General features: G+C 33.2%; 1 protein-coding gene across 2 annotated transcripts; it reads right to left on the bottom strand.

Annotated features, from left to right (window-relative positions):
• Positions 1–1,051: 1,051 nt before the first annotated feature.
• Positions 1,052–6,322, bottom strand: LOC148877359 (uncharacterized). 2 transcript variants are annotated; one of them, XM_088985566.1, is made up of 3 exons: positions 5,698–6,322; positions 1,569–1,630; positions 1,052–1,458 (listed from the first exon to the last, which is right to left on the bottom strand). In XM_088985566.1, exons 1-3 carry the CDS (start codon positions 5,780–5,782, stop codon positions 1,261–1,263), a joined length of 345 nt encoding a protein of 114 aa, XP_088841692.1. In that variant the 5' UTR covers positions 5,783–6,322; the 3' UTR covers positions 1,052–1,260. The 2 variants fall into 2 exon arrangements, with proteins under 2 accessions (XP_088841692.1, XP_088841684.1); XM_088985558.1 differs by having other exon boundaries at positions 1,052–1,476; positions 5,698–6,151.
• Between the last annotated feature and the right edge of the window lie 10,601 nt (positions 6,323–16,923).

Here is a 16,923-nt window from a genome sequence, read left to right as displayed (position 1 = left end):
CAGATTATTACCTGCAACCATCCTTAACCATGATGAACAAGCCAGAACTATTTTCTGGTAAACAGTTTGCTGCTGCTGGTGTGTGGCTATGATCTGTTTTGTGCACAAGGTACAGTAGTTTTCATGATTGACTAACTATGAACATCTGACTCCATTGGAAAGCCATTGGACATAAACAACGACTTTCAGCACCAGACTCCTTAACTTTTGCTATGACCAATGTGCAGTTTCATGCAACAAAAGAAAGCACCATAGGATGCGAATATGTAATGTTCAGAAAGAGGCTTATTTGTCAAAAAGAAGTTCAGAAGGAGGCTTATTGTAAGGTGTTGAAATGTATCTAGGTGAAAGTAGCCCATTGGGTAAAACCCTTGGACTGCTTTCAAGTCTTTTAAGTCGCAGATATTCTAAGAACATGATCCGAAGTAGCTCAATCTTTGAGAGTAAGGCTGGAGTGAAAACCACCTGAAGGCAGTAAAGTAAAGATGAATTTTGATGGGTGCTCATATGGAAATCCAGGCATCTCAGGAATAGGAGTATTAAGAAACTCTGACAGGAGGATATTGGGTATGTTCTCAGGACCAATCAGCAATAGAAACTCGCTGAAGGCTGAACTATTGGCATTACTACAAGGGTTAAAGCTAGCCAAACAACTAGGATGCAGACATGTTGAAGTGGAAGGGGACTCAAAAGTAGTAATTTCATGGGCAACAAATAGCAGCCACGGGGAAGTGGAGAAGTGCAAATGGGCTAGCTGATGGATTAACAAAACAAGGGCTTTGAGACAGCACTTATTTTGGGCTACACTGTAATGAGGGGTGAATAGAGTGATGAAAGGGGATCATCAGTCCCATCATCAAGTTGTATAAACTGATTACAATCTGAATTTTAATAAAATACATATTTACTCATTAAAAAAAAATTAAACTCAAGATGATGAGAGGATGTAATGATCAAAACGATAGAGATGAGAACAACAATGATGATGATCCCTTGAATTTCAGAGGGTCATCATCAACTGGAAAATTTACATGCCAGGCAGGCCATCAACTGGAAAAAAATAATATATATTAAATAAAGAGGAAAAGGATCACCACATATATTGATAATCTCCTGCATACAGACTATGTAAAGCTTGATAAAAGAAACTGCTAGTGCTAAATCACCTAAATATTATGCTACTATATTATTTAGCTTAAGCATATCCACTGGTGTGGAATGATCTCAGGTCATTCGAGAATCCAGGATGTTCTAAGTGGGTTAAGGAGACATATTGCCCTTTGGAGGACTTGGGGGTGCTCGCTTTGGAATATATGGAATAACAGGAGTTCCATACTCAATTGGTCCAGATTTTATAGTCTCCCTTGAACTTGAACTTGGAGGCGGATCAAGATGACCATAATCTTCCAGGTTCAAATTTCCCAAGTTTTTCCTCTTGCTTGGACTATAGTTTTCATCCTGAAAAAAGAGCCATATCTAAATCAGCAAAAAAATTCCCAATGGCATATTATTTAATGAAAAAATGCAGATCTATGGCCTTTTTAGCCAAAATAGACTGAAATATTTACCTTCAATTTCCTGTAAGATGAAAACACCATCATAGTATCCCCATGGCTTGGTGAGACCTTACCTGGATTTCAGTGCAGCCTTAGTGGACTTGGTAAATAGGGTGAGTCAAGACAAGAAATGGTATGAATTGTAATTTCATAGCATAATACCACATACCAAGTTTTAGAACTCAACCATGACCTCAGAATGGTTTATGACCTCAGGATCAGGCACAAGCACCATCTACAATTGAGCATGCACTCAACCATGACAACTCAGAGGGAGCATCCAAAGATGGGAACTTTTGCATGTTGTAGCTTTTAAATTTTGGTTAGATTCAGTTACAAAAATGGAAGTGAAGGCAAAGGACCAGGCCACAAGCACAATCTCCCCCACTGAGCATGGACTCAACCATGACAACTCAAAGGGGGCATCCAAAGATGGGAGATTTTTGCCTTGTGCGGTTTTAAATTTTGGTTGGATTCAGGTAAAGAGGAATTGAAGGCAGATGATATTCTGGGGGTTCCTTGAATAATAGATTCACAGGGAGTTTTTAGTGGAGGAGAAAAGGAAGTAGACAATAGCAGTTCGCATCCAATAAAGGAGAAGAGAGGACAGGAGAGATGGCACTATTAATATGGTCATTTATCACATTATGAAAATGTGGTAGTTCTGCTTTTAGATGAAAGAAAAAAGGAGAATATTTTTTGTCTCTGGTTAAACATAGATTCAAAAGGAGTTTTTAGATACTTTGAATGGAAAACAATGGAACTTGTCTAATGGAGTATAAACAGTGGGGCTACGGTGTTATTAACAGGTGGTAATAATCACATTGGAAAAAGTGATGGTTCTAGTTTTATATAAAAGAAAAATGGCAAGTCTTCAATCAGCGCCAGAATTGAGAAGTGCAAACTCTTACTCAAGAATGTAACTTGTAGGTTTCCAGTTTCCAATGACATTTATAGGATACCAATTATAGAAAGAGATTAGCAACCCAAAAGAAACTAAAATTTGCACCTGCCCCAAGATTTCCACTAAAACTAGTTTCAGCTCATAAACCATAAAGAGATAAAGGTGATCTCCTGAACTAAGATCAAAACAAAAGTTTAGAATACTATTTCATTGACTCAATTACAACACGCTACTTTGCTTCAATATCCACTCAAATTAGTGACCATGAGCAAGTGTGCAGCTCACTGTAACAGATATATATTTATGAATGTCACTTGCCATGCACTAGATATTTTATACAGTGAATATAAAATGGATGGTAGTATTTCATGTAGTAGTTGTAGACAATTTGTTTATGTATTCAACCAATTCACCAAAAATCATAATCAACAGCTATAAAATATTTGGTGAGCCTTGAATTTATTTATATATTCAACCAATTCATCAAGATCCATAACTGTCAGTTATATTGGGTTTTCTTTCAGAGGTCCAGCAAAATATTTAGATAGATCATTTAAGTCAAGGGTCAAAGACAAGGATGTTCATATCCAGTGTACCCTTCCCTAGACCCAATATACCAGGTCCATTGTTGGGCAATGGCCCTTCATTTAAGGAGTCAAGTTCATGTTCTTCTCTGCACGGGCAGAAGAAGGGGACCACCCCCATGCTCACCCCGTATGCACACAAACACACATGAAGGCACTTTACTTTTCTGTACACTGGCCCCTCAAGGACAATTTTATGAGTTCACCTCTGTCTCTCCATAGTACATACAGTGGCTTTGACTTCCCTGTTATCACCTTGTTCCCATAGAGGATTCAAAAAGACAAAAACTTTGGTTTAGGCTGCTATAGCCTCTACTATATATGAACATTCAAACCTCATGGGAGTAGAATTTGTTGAAGATGAACGTCAGCGATACAGCTATATGTGATTAGCTTACTGAAACTTATTTTTATAATGAAGAATAGAACTCTTGCCAAATTCTGAAATCATTTGCATCACATTACTTAATGGCTTGATAGATACTGGTGGTTACTGAAACTGTGATTAGAACTCCTTAAAAAGTTGTATATACTAAAACCATACACACTTGAATTAGGGGACATTGAGAACATAGAAAACCATGTAAGTGAAGTTACAGAACTCAGGACCATAGGACCCCCCAGCCCCCCACATCAATCAGTTCTTGTTCCTAAAGCCCAAGAAATGAACCAATGCTCCAGAACACGACCAATTTCATTATGCACAGCCCTTCTGGATGCAGACCCATAATACAAGCACATTTCATATACCAAATCTGTATCCTCTACTGAAGCTTCAGTGGGCATTTCTCTACCATCAACCATGATAGCACATTTTCTTGCAATGCAAAGGTAAATTACTTATACCTCCCCTGAGGTTTTGGTCAAATACTAGTACCTCTCATTGGGTTTACCTTTTAATTTACTAACCCCTTTTAGTTTTAGTGACAGAAAGATTTCGGTTGACATTAAAAACTTTAGGTCTATTTTACCTTTTATTTGGCACTTTCTTGTATATTGTATCATTTATACTTCTTGAAGGGACAAAATTTTTCCACCAGTTAAAGTGTGAACAAACAATTGAATACAGATTCAAGAAAAATAAAATAAAATCTTGATATACAAAACAGTAATTAGTGCTTGTAAATTTTAAAATATATTTTAGAGGCAAAAACTAGTATTTCATTGTTAAAAGCACTTTGGTAAAATGTATATTTCTGTCTTTTCCATAAGCAAACCACTGTAGTTTTGTGGTCGAAGTGGGTAAAGTTATTAACGTGGTGTTTGGAAGCGTGGGTGCTTTTGGGACCAATTTTCAAGAAAAAACGCCCATGCTTCCAAGACCCGTTTTTCACAAAAAACGCTTCTGCCATGTAGGCAGTGAGCAAAAATATACTGTTTGGTAAGGTGATTTTCATCATCGTTTTTCATGTATGTGCTAACAGGTAAGCACCACATAGGATACACATCAGTCAACCGTTGGGGGAAACAGTTCACCGATGCATGAAAAGCCAAATTCATCGGTGGGGTCCCGATTTTCGAGGCATGCCTGATTTTTTAACAATCAGCTGAACCAAACAATGAGATACATGGGCATTTGTTGAAATGCCTATGTGGATCCGACGTGGCACTGTTTTTTTGAAAAACGGCCACGGTTCCAAACATCCCCTAAGTAAACTCGAGGGGTGGCAATGAAACCCCAAGGGTTGGTATAAGTAGTTTACTCAAAGGTTTTAGCTACTAAATCATCTCACGCACGTATCCACTCGCATACAAAATTGATTCCCCGACCAAAGTGGGATAAATGCCATCCCTTTTGGTTCACCAGAGCTTACTAGAGGATCTCAACTCCCATAGTCCCATGTACCTTTCTTGGGTTATACTTTGCTTTGAAAGTTTGAGGTGGTACTCTGTAACCAGAAATTGCATGTAAACACCGAAAACGATTAGAAGAAGGGGGAAAGATAATAAAAGAGTAATCTAATTTTCCTTCACAGATCAATAACCAGATAATTATGAAATTATGCAAAACAGGAATTACACAACCTCCTTCCTCTCTCTCTCTCCCTCTCTCTCTCTCTCTCTCACACACACACACACACAAACTTAATAACTGTTGTTTCAGCAGTTCTGAATTCAGAACTTACATAAGAGGCGCCAAATAGGTAAATGCAGAACACACAAACACATACAAAAACTCAACAACTGTTGTTTCAGCAGTTTTGAATTCAGAAATTACATAAGAGGTATCAAATAGCTAAATGCAGAAAGTTGAGCACTGGAACCTCATAGAGAATAAAATTTTACGTTTTCATGGAGGTGGGTCTATTTGGAATCTCCCCTTATCGGTCTAAATGCAGGGTAAGTAATAGTTCCCCCAGCTTGTTCTCAGGCATCCAAGCTAACCTCACCATTTTCCTTCTCAAAACCGCAGCTTAATACGGAAGCAAATCAGAAATGAGATTCAATCAGAAGTAGGCAACAATAAAACAAAAGGCTATAGCAGACGACTCCAATGAAGTAGTACCAAAGAAACTCCAATCCAATCAACTAAAAACATTCTCTTAGTAGAACTAGCCAACAAGGTGAAAGCTTTCTATTTAATACCAGTCCAATATACATGGAAAGGGAACATCAGAGAGAGAGAGAGAGAGAGAGAGAGAGAGAGAGATACCATAGGCGGAGCTGCTGGTGAAGGCGAAGAACATCAATGCTATTCCAGTCAATGTAACAAGAACCCAGGACCCAAAAGTCTTCATTACTCAATGTAAATCCCACTTTTTCCTCAAAAGCCAAAACACGAAACGGAGTTCTTCAGAGTTCAGACAACTTTTCTCTCACAATGAGTGCTCTCTCGGCAGTCGGCACTCAACCGCTCGCTCCTTAAGTAACAAAACGCAACCGACGAAAGTTTCCTCTGGGGAAAAAAACTCAAAAAGACTCTCTCTCTCTCCCAGAATACACGTGGAGACGAGCGGAGTTCATAGAAACCCATGTCAGAATTTTTTTAATGTGTCAGTCAAAAATGTTCAAAACAATAGAAATACGAGATCTTCTTTCTCTCTCTCATTTAATATCGGTCTTTAATGGAGGTATAGAGGTTTGTCCAGACTCCAGAGTTGTAATTTGGTGGAGAGAAGAGAGGGCGCGCGTGAAAGAAAATTGAATGTTGGCTATGGTGTAAAACGAGCCTCTCAGATTGAGAGGGACTGAGGGAGCATTTGGCCGTAGGCACGTCACTCTTCTTGCTTCTTTCTCCGTTATTGACTCTACGGAACGGAGCCACCTCGGAGTTGTGTGTTTTGAACCGTGGGAGTAATCGCTTAAAATACAAAAATTTTGTTTTTTGGAGCCAAATACAAAAAAAAATAAAAAAAAAAATGACAACTGTCTCGTGATGCGAGACATCTCTACATCAATTATCTGGCTTAAATGCTCGTTTGGACGCTGGATCACGCAAGCATGTTTTTATGGGAAGTGCTCAAGTGGCAACATTGTTCAAGATGATAATATTAATAACACCTCAAATCGGTAGGTGTTTGCAATCATGCTTGAAATTTTAGCAGAGGTGTTTGCAATTATCAAGTTATCCTGTTTTTTATTTTTTTGATACAATGACATAGATTTACACCCAATGTGAAAAAATACCCCCTTATGACCTTCATTTGCTAACCAATCTGCAGCCTGGTTGTCTTTTCTATGAATGTAATTGTATACCATCTCAGAGCCTCACAGCCACCTTCACTTGTGATCCTTTTGCATTTATCTATTACTAATCAAGACCCGTGCAATGCATGGACTTTATTTATCAGCAAAATTGAAGATGGAGTTCCATGACATTTCCAATTAAATGGTGTCCATGTATATCTGATCACAATCTAAATTGCACTATAGTGAGAGTGACCAATTTTTTATTCTCTAGATAAATTTGTATTATTTTTTGTATCTTAATCCTAATTTTTATTATTTTTTGGAATATATATTTTATTGATTTTTATTGGTTTATTATTATTTATGTATTATTTTTAGGTAAAATTATAAAAAAATCCCTTTATAACAATTCTATAAACTGCCTTTGTGTTTTGACCCTAACAAAGGCCTTCCCTATAAGTTTTGAGAAAAAAGTGAAAATACCTCCTTTCCCTTAGCTCTTCGGCATCTAAAATTACCAAAATACCCTTATCATTGTTAATGCATTATTATACATAATTTAAAATTTCAACTTTACCCTCCACTAATCTATTTTGTTAGACAACTTTCAAAGAATAATTCTCTTTGCTCTCTTTAGACAAATGTAAAAAGGTTGAAGTGAAGAAAAATTAATGCATTACAACGTCTTTTATTTGAAATCCTCACAAAAGGAAGGTATTTACACTTTTTCAATACAATAGGGGGGTTGTTAAGGTCAAAACACTCAGGAGTTTCATAGGATTATTAGAAAACCCAAGGAGGTTTTTTTAATTTTCCTGATTTTTATATCAAATTTATATTGATTTTAAAGTAATTAAACTATGTTTAAAACTAATATTTTTTATTAATTTTTGAAATTAGTAAAAAATGAATTTATTTAAGTATATTAAGTTTTTATTAAATTTGAATTCTGTGTGAAATTTAATTAACTATATAAATTTTTACTTTTTAGTGGAACTTAAGTTGGTTTTAAATTAATAAAATTTAATTATAAAACTAATAATTGTTAGATAATTTTGTATTAGTATTATATTAATTTTAAATTGATATTCGTTTTTAATTTATAATATTCCATTTATTTATTAAATTCTTTTTGTTATATTAATAAATATATTTTATTATGGTTATTTAAGTAACTTACTAAGTTATTTTTATTATGGTTAATTAATTTTTATTATTTTCAAATTGAATATAAATGGAAGTAAACTATTTAGTGCAATAATATATCCTTTAATATCTCAATTTCAATATAATTAATCTTTACCGATAATTTAATACAAATATGCTTATTATAGAAAATTAAAAAAAAAAACAGAAAAAAAGATAAATGACTTTAAAAGAAGCCAGAAAAGAGGAGTGGTTTTGAGAATAAACCATAGGGAAAGAAAGTGCCAGCTTGGCACACTGCACTTTAATATATAGACATAGATTCGTTAGCGTATCTATGGCGTCAATTGTTGTCCTCGAGTCTTCTTCAATGATTACCTTCCCCGCTCCTATCATGATTTCTAATTTATGAGTTCAAGGCATTCTCTCGTTTCAACCACTATCACTAATAAGATTCCAATGGGACTAGTACTTAAGTCATAAGTATTAAGAAAATATAATATAAATTAATAAAAAATAAAATATTAATTAATGTTAACGATTAATTAATTAACAATAAAAATAATAAATCAGAAAATATTATTAATTAATTAATAATTACCAACAAAATATTTAACAATTAATTAATGGTTTTATAATTAATAATTTAATTAAAAATTAAAATAAAAATTATCAATGAAAAATAATTTAATAATTTGTGAATAATTAATGTTAAAATATTAAAATTATTAATTAAGTTATGGGTATTAGTAAAATATAATATTAATAATAACTTATAAACTAATAAAATATAAAATTAACTAAGTAATTAGTTAACTAAAATAATTAATAATAAAAGTATTATTAACTAATTAATAATTAACGTAATTAATTAACTAAGTAATTAATGAATAAATAAATAAATAAATAAATAAGGATTTTGTTTTTAATCTAATTAATAATAAAAAGTATTAATTAATTCACAGTAAATTTTGATAAAATAAATTTTAAAATATTAATTCTTAATTAATCATTAATTCAATATTAATTAATTATAAAATTACTTCATTAAAATATTAATGATCAATCATTAATAGTAGTAAAATATAAAATAATATCAATATTACGAACTAATTAATTAATAATAATTACTAGGGTTGATTTTCCCACTATTTTACCTTTTGCATCCAAACAATGGAACACAAAAAATTTTCACCCATTTTCTCTTTGCTTTTCCTATCCCAGCAAAATATTCCCATAAACCGAACACAGCGTTATGTTCCCTTAGGATTGGGAGGCAGCCAAAGGAATTGTTGTTTTCCTCATCTTTTGAGGCGTCAAAAATTATTTTGACTCCATTTTCCTCAGGCGGGGGGTCCAATGGATCCATATTCTAGTATAAATTTTGGATTGGGCCTTCCCTAGTCTTTCCTAGGCTTTAATGTATTCCTTCATGTTTCGGAATGCTTTTGTTACCATTTGTCCAATTTTTTATTTTTAATTTCTTCCCACATTTTTAGTATTATTGATTGAGCATTTAGTTGAGTAGGTGTTGGAAGACATTCTGATATATAGTAGGGCCCTTGCTTGCCTAGCCATTTTTGGCAATGCATGAACATATGACCCTCAATCGGGGTCACAATGGATCCATTTGTTATGGAGTCTCTCTCTAATTTTTGGATGGTAGCTAGTAAATTGCTAAATTTTCTATTTCTTTCATCCAATTCTTCCTCCCTTCCATATACCATTTTCATCCTCATTCTCCTGAGTTAGTTGGTATTACTATTGCTTGTATCTCTTTTGCAATTTCCTCAAGCACTGATTGCCACCCCCACCCTACCGACCATGAGAGAGATGTTTCAGATGTGCGGCTGTATTTGTGTGTGGGTGATCAATTTGGAGCTTATTTGTTTTTTTCTTTTTTTCCTTGTATAATGTCTTTGGGTCGCTGTTTAAGCCATGTTGTGAATCGGGTGGGGTGATCATAGACCAGGATTAATACCCATGAAAAGGGGATAGACAGGACCGCCATCCTGCCTGCACCCCAGGGATGGATTAGATTAAATCAGATTTTTGAGTTTATAGTTTTAAATAATCTATTACTATATATTAAAACAAAATTAGCCATGTCGGATGGCATCTCCTTTCCTTTCTCCTTTATCTAACATTGTGTTCCTAGCTGACTGCGATCAATTTGAGCTCTAATTGAATAGTTTGGGCTTGAGTTTGATTTATATTCTAATTGAACTCAAATCTACTTCCAACGTTGAGGTAAGTTCAATTAGTTATGTGAACATGAACTCGACCAATAAAAAGTTTGGTTTGAAAGCTCGCAAATCTGTCTCAATTTACACATACATACATAAGTATACTATTAAAAGTGTGTGGATAAGAATTAAGGATTTTTTTAATAAAATACCCTTATTTTTTAAATTGTTCTTTCTTTATTTTAAGTGCAAAAAATATAATTTGAACTACTACTTTTATTAAATTTATTAAATTCTTCATTATTAAGTTCTATATTAAGGTATTTACTCCCATTTCCTTTCATTAAATCTTATATTTAAGGCACATTAAATAAGCGAGCATTGTGAAATTTTTTTGACTAAAAAAAAACTATGAGGGTAAAAATATAATTTAAAGTATTATTAATTTTCACTTCATTAAATTCCTTCTCATTAAAGTATTAACTCTCATTCTCTCCTTAGATACTTTATTCAAAATATTTTTGTTTCTCATCAGTAAATTCTATAAATTTAATCTATATCCAATATTTTTAACAATGTAAAACCAATATTAAAAACCAACATAGAAAATAACTAAACAAACCACTCTTTTGTTTGAGTGTCAAGTAAATAGTTCAACCATCTGCGTCAAATGAGTTGACCAATGTTATCATAGTTAAATAATAAAAAAATATAAATATTACAAAAATTATGAAAAAAATTAGACGCATCTCTAATATTATCTATTTATCATATCAAACAATAATAAGCATGCTAGATAAAACTATTTTTTATTCAATGGAAATGAAATACAATATTTAAAATTGACCCAAAGCGAAACCATTTTCCTATTCAAGTGGTGGATCAATGGTTCAACCTTTTAGATCAAATGGATCAACCCATGATACAATAAATAAATAATGATAAATTAAAAAATAGAGACACACAAATTATTAAAAACATAGTAATTTTGTAAAATAGCACTTAGGTGCATCTCTATATTATGTATTCATCATAATAAACAAAAATAAGTGTGATAGACAAGAGTTATTTTTATTAATGGTATAAATAAAATTAAAAAGTAACTAACATAAAAAGAAAACTATTTGCATCTAATTGATGGTCAATGATCCATAGTGAGGCAAATTAGGTTGGCTTAGCTTGAGCTCAAATTGACCTATCTCATAATTTTAGATAAGTTAGCTTTGATTTTCGGTCCTTGCCTTGGCCCTAGGCCTAAGCTCAAAAGTTTGGGATTTTTTATTTTTTAGGTTGGGTCCAAGCATAGCTAGGGGTGGCAATTTATACCCTACTCGATGGGTACCCGCCCCCAAAGTTCAAAAAATTGATTTATACCCTACTCAGTGGGTACCTGCCCTCAAGGTTCAAAAAATCGATACGATATGCCTGTATCGAGCATATTGTATCGTATCTTTTGGGTCCTGAAACACTTGTAAATACTGGAATTTGAAAAATCCTTTTTTAATAAAAAAAAACCCTTTTTAACTCCCAAAAACCAAAATTTGAAAAAAAAAACACTTAAAAAAAGTTAATTCCGTGTGTATCTAAGTACTGATACCCAGAGGCGTATCGATACTTTGAACCATGCCCGCCCCTACCCTCCCTGATGGGGCAGGTTTTTTTTTTGCTTAAAGGATGGGTTTTGAGATTCTACAACTCGTATAGGTACAAATAGGGTACGGTATTAGGCTAAACCCAAACCTCCTTGGCCCGCATATTGTTGGAAAACATATAAATTTTATGTACTAAGTCTTGAATGTAACAATATTTTGAATTTCACATGAAGGATAATTGATAGTTTATGTGTTTTTTACATGCCTTAATCAAATAATTGGATTTTTTTTGTTTATTTGTGTTATTTTACTTGTTTATTTCTTATATAGGATAAAAAATAATAGGTGTAGGTTCAAAACCCAACCCACCTCTACCCTCGAATGTGGGGAGGGTAGGGTTAGAGAGGGTTTTGCATTTTCATGTGTGGGGAGAGTTTGAATTCTCAAAACCCTCCTTGAACCCGTCCTATTGTCATCCCTAAGTATAGCCCTTAGGTAGCTAAAGTTGGACCTAATTATATACATACAATCATAAATACATAATTAACACATATTTGCATACATGTATGTAATGCAATTATACACATACATTTTATGTCAAATTTTGTCATGGGACTAATTGATAGAACTAATTCCAAGATTAACCTAAGTGCATCAAATTTCAATGCAAGTTGGGCCCAAGTTGGACAAATCAGGCTTGACTTTTGATGAGGGGTAATTTGGCCCAACCTATCGACACCCGGACACGTGGAAGCAACCCGATGACTTGGCATTCTCTACCACCTCAGCGAGCCAAGTCAGCTCGGGTACCTAAGGTACCTCGGCCAAGACCGAGGTCCGAGCAACTCGTGATGGCCCGACTTTCCGATGTGACACTTAGTAAACTTCTAAAGCTAGCCAGTTGTCTCTGACCTCTTCGGGATCGCGCTATATGTTTGCAAGCCTTATCCTCATCCTGCCTGGATTATACAGACTCGATAAACCTTATCAGCTCACACGAAGTCCACCTCCTGGTGTGGAATAGATTCCTAGTAGTACGGGGTTAGGGATCTCAGAGGTGTTTTGTAAGACCTATGACAACTCACCTATATAAGGGCATCACCCCCAATGTTACAAGGTATGCGTGATTATTTGCTCACTAGCCTTCTAGCATACAAGCTTTCAGATCACACACAAGTTACTAACTTAAGCATCGGAGCACCCACACCGGGTCCTCTAATCATTCCTCTTTTTGTAGTTCGATCGGCAAACAAAGCGGACCGATGTTCGAGCTGTCCTCCATCTAAGAGCATCTAGATCGCGTACCATCAACTTTAATCCAAAGCCTTAGGTTCAGTGAATAGGGTTGGGTTAAGGTTAAGACTAAATTAAGCCCAACTTATTTGACTTGCACCATAATGGTCCAATTGTTCAAGTAAATGGTTAACCAATGTTATCATAATTAAATAATAAAAAATTTAAAAAATAGATAGAAACACAAAAAATAAAAAAATACATAATATTTGTAAAAAATGTTGACACATTTTAGATATTATAAAGTTATCAAACAAAAATAAGTGTGACAAACAAAAATTACTTTTAGAATTAATTATGTAAATGGAATATAAAATTTAAAGTTGCCCAAAAATGAGATTTTTTTTCAAGTCAAATAGGCTAGAACATGTCATAATTATATAATAAAAATTCAAAAAATAAATATAAAATCTAAAGCTCCATTTGGCGTGTCTATTCATGCGGTCAGTCGGCTATTTACAAGCTCGATATATTGTGATTCGGTCATTTCCTATTTGGTTTGTGGCAGATCTAGCAGCCAAAAGCCGATGCGACGAAAAGACACGATAAGGTTGATTTTCTGGAAGCTCCAAATGATTCTTTTGCGTTTTTTTTTTTTTCTATTTGTCTTTGCGTGGAAAGATGTGTGGAAAAACATGCCTTAACCAAATGGGTTTCAAGTTGCTCAGATCTTAATGCAAAAACTCATTGTGTCTTTTGACTGACAGAGCTACTAGAAGATCTTCCAAATTTGCCAAAAGATCCTTAAATTTGTCTTGCCATGTTCTGATGTGCAACATATATGCATATTTACTAGTACTAGTAATTAAGCACATGCATTGCACGTGGGGAATTTTTCTTCATATTAATTACTCGAATTTTGGATATATCATAGTTAAGATAGAAATTGAAAATTAACAAAAGTAACAATATGATTAAAAATAAACTTAAATATTTATTATTCAATTATGACATCATGGGTTTATTTGAAAAGTTGGATCATCGACTCACCATCTAGATAAGAAAATAGCTTTGCTTTTAGATTAGTTTTAAGTTAGGGAAAATTATAGTCTAAGCCGGTTGTACATTTAAAATTAAGCTACAAGTTGGTCCATAAACTAACAAAACTCTAACAACTTGCTCTACATTTCAAATTATAAAAACATTCGCCATGTCATCGGAGGCTTATGTAGCTGTTGCCAACATGGGAATCTTAATCCATGTCGAACACAACAAAAAGCTTATATTAAAATTTCCCTTTAATGTTAGGTGATTGGAAAATAAAGAAAAGGGTTTTTAGTCTCTCTGTCTCTCTCTCTCAATCTTCCATACACTCTCTCACTCACAATCATCTTTATCTGCTCAATGACTATGTGATTTGAAAATAAATAAAAATGATTTTTGGTTTTTGCATTTACATTCTCTATATTAGTTTCTCTTATTCTCTCTCTACCTATCGTTCTCCCTCAATCTTTCTCATTCTCCTTCTCATTCGATCTCTCATTCTCCCTTAATTTCTATTGTTCTCCCTTAGTTTCTCTCCCGCTCCCTCTCTCATTTTTTATTTTCTTACACACTTATATGGTATTAATCAGATCGTATAAAAGAACATGAGACCAACTTGGTATGGTTCAAAAATCATTACACCAATTTGATAAAAATTCACAAGAAACTCTTGGCTATGAAATTTGCACTAACTGGAGAACGATAGAGATTGAGGGAGAAGGAGATATTGACTGAGAGGGAGAGTGAGGGAGAAGAATGAGAAAGATTGAGGGAAAACAATAGAAATAGGGTTTTTGATTTGGCTATAGACCAAAGCTGAGAGAGTGGGAGAGACAGAGGGAGCGGGAGGTCGAGAGATGACTATGAGAGTGTGGGAGAAGGGAGGGAGATCGAGGAACAAAGGGAGTGAGAGAGAAAACAAAAACCTATTTTCGGTATAGGTATCTTGTTGTGTCCAACATGGACTAAGAGTCCCATGTTGACAACAACCACATAAGCCTCCAATGACAATGCGGGGGTTTTTATAATTTGAAATGTAGAGTTGATTGTTAGAGTTTTGTTGTTTTCTGGACCAACCTACAACCTAATTTATGTACAACTGACTTTGACTATAATTTTCCCTTCAAATTATATATTTCATTTACATTATATAAAATATTGTTTTACTTATCACATTTAATTTTTGTTTGTCTATGGTAACATTTGACTCAAACCACTAACCCACCATCTAAAAATAAAATTTGTTTGATTTTTAAGTTCACATTAAATTATGTATTACATTTCCATCACTGATAAAATTATTTCTTATGTACAAAACTTATTTTTGTTCAACATAATGAATGCACAATATTAGTGATGTACCTAATATTTTATTTTTTATAAATGTATAACATTAAATATGTGCCCAAAATTTTCTTCATCTTTTTTTTTTTAATTTTTGGGATTCTTTGTATTTTCTATTATTAAAAATTTTATTATGTGACTATGACATCATTTCATTTCTAGGTAGATTTTGAATTTCGTAATCCATTTTCATCATAAATAAAAATATTTCTTACATTTCATAGTTATTTATTTTAATTTTTTATTATTTAATTATGAAATTATTTATTAATCTATTTGACCCCAAATGGTTGAATTGCTTGCCCACCACGAAGAGAAAAGAAAATGATTTTATTTTCAAATTACTTTTCAAATTATTTATTTTTATACTATTAAAATTAATATTATGGATTTAATTAGAAGAATTTATTGATAAGAAAAATATATTTTAAATATAGGATTTAATGAGAGAGAATAGAAAAACATTTTTATTTCCAATTGGTTTTAAACTTTACATTCCATTTCCATCATCAATAAAAACATTTCTTACTTATCATACTTATTATTGTTTAATATGCATGTTAAAAATGTTCCCATTTTTTATTTCTATTTTTTATTTTATCTATTTTTAATTTTATTATTTAATCGTGGCAACATGGATTAGTCCATTTGACCAAAAATCAATTTGATTTCTTACCACCACCTAGATGAAAACACTATTTTTGCTAGGTAGATTTTAAAATTATAAGATTTTATGTTATTGGAACTATTAATTTATTACGTGTTGATTTAATTAATAGAACTTAATGATGAGAAGAAACAAAAATGATTTAAATATATGATTCAATGAACATGAGTGCAAGTTAATAACTTAAATGTTGGATCTAATGAGAGAGAATTGAATGCATTGAATATCTTTAAATTACCTTTTTTAACTCATTTAATAGCAAGAACCGATTACCCTATTTGCCCTCATTTTTTATTAATAAATTTAAATATACAAGGGTAAATTTTGTCCTTAGAAAATTCCAGAAATATCCTTAAGGTCATTTGTGCTTTTTAAAGTAGTATAGATATTATAGAATGCAAAAATATATTTTATAATATATTATGAAAATATATTTTTATATTCTATATATAAGAATATCTTGTATATTATATATAAATTTATTAAAATATATTCATTTTTTGAGATTCCAAGCCAAATTTGAGCTCATCAAATATTTATTGAATTGAGCTTGAATTGAAAAATATAGTCCGAATCGAATTCTAACTCAAATTCAAACTTAGTAGTATTTTAGTTGAATTGAACCAAGGTATGCCAAAATTAAGCTCAATTGCACCCCTATTCCTAGAATTTGTCCTGTTACTAGTCAAAATGGGTTGAGGGCAACACTATCAATTTGCTCCCAAGCCGAGGTGTGGTCGAGTAGTCCGAGGTCCAAAGTGGTCGAGGGCTGCTAGGCCGGTCTTGTAAGAAGTGAAGAAAGGAGAACATCAGAGGTCCCAGGTTGGTACCCAAGGTGGAGACTCCGATGAACAATTTAGTATGAGAGTGGTGCGGGATGGACGAGGCCTAAGAGGGAAGCACTCAAATGAGGCCACGAAGGAAGTACCAAGTTCTTAAGTTCAAGTAGTAGGTTCCAAATTTCAGGTGTTTACCTTGAGGGGGTTGCCCCCTATTTATACTTGAGGCCATCTGGAGGTAGGTGAGCTCGGACGGCT

Source organism: Nelumbo lutea, chromosome 1 (genome assembly GCF_056320005.1).
Source record: "Nelumbo lutea isolate HS-2025 chromosome 1, American lotus-T2T, whole genome shotgun sequence".
Lineage (NCBI taxonomy): Eukaryota > Viridiplantae > Streptophyta > Magnoliopsida > Proteales > Nelumbonaceae > Nelumbo > Nelumbo lutea.
The sequence above is the reverse complement of the archived record's forward strand: the minus strand, read 5'-3'. Positions and strand labels throughout refer to the sequence as shown.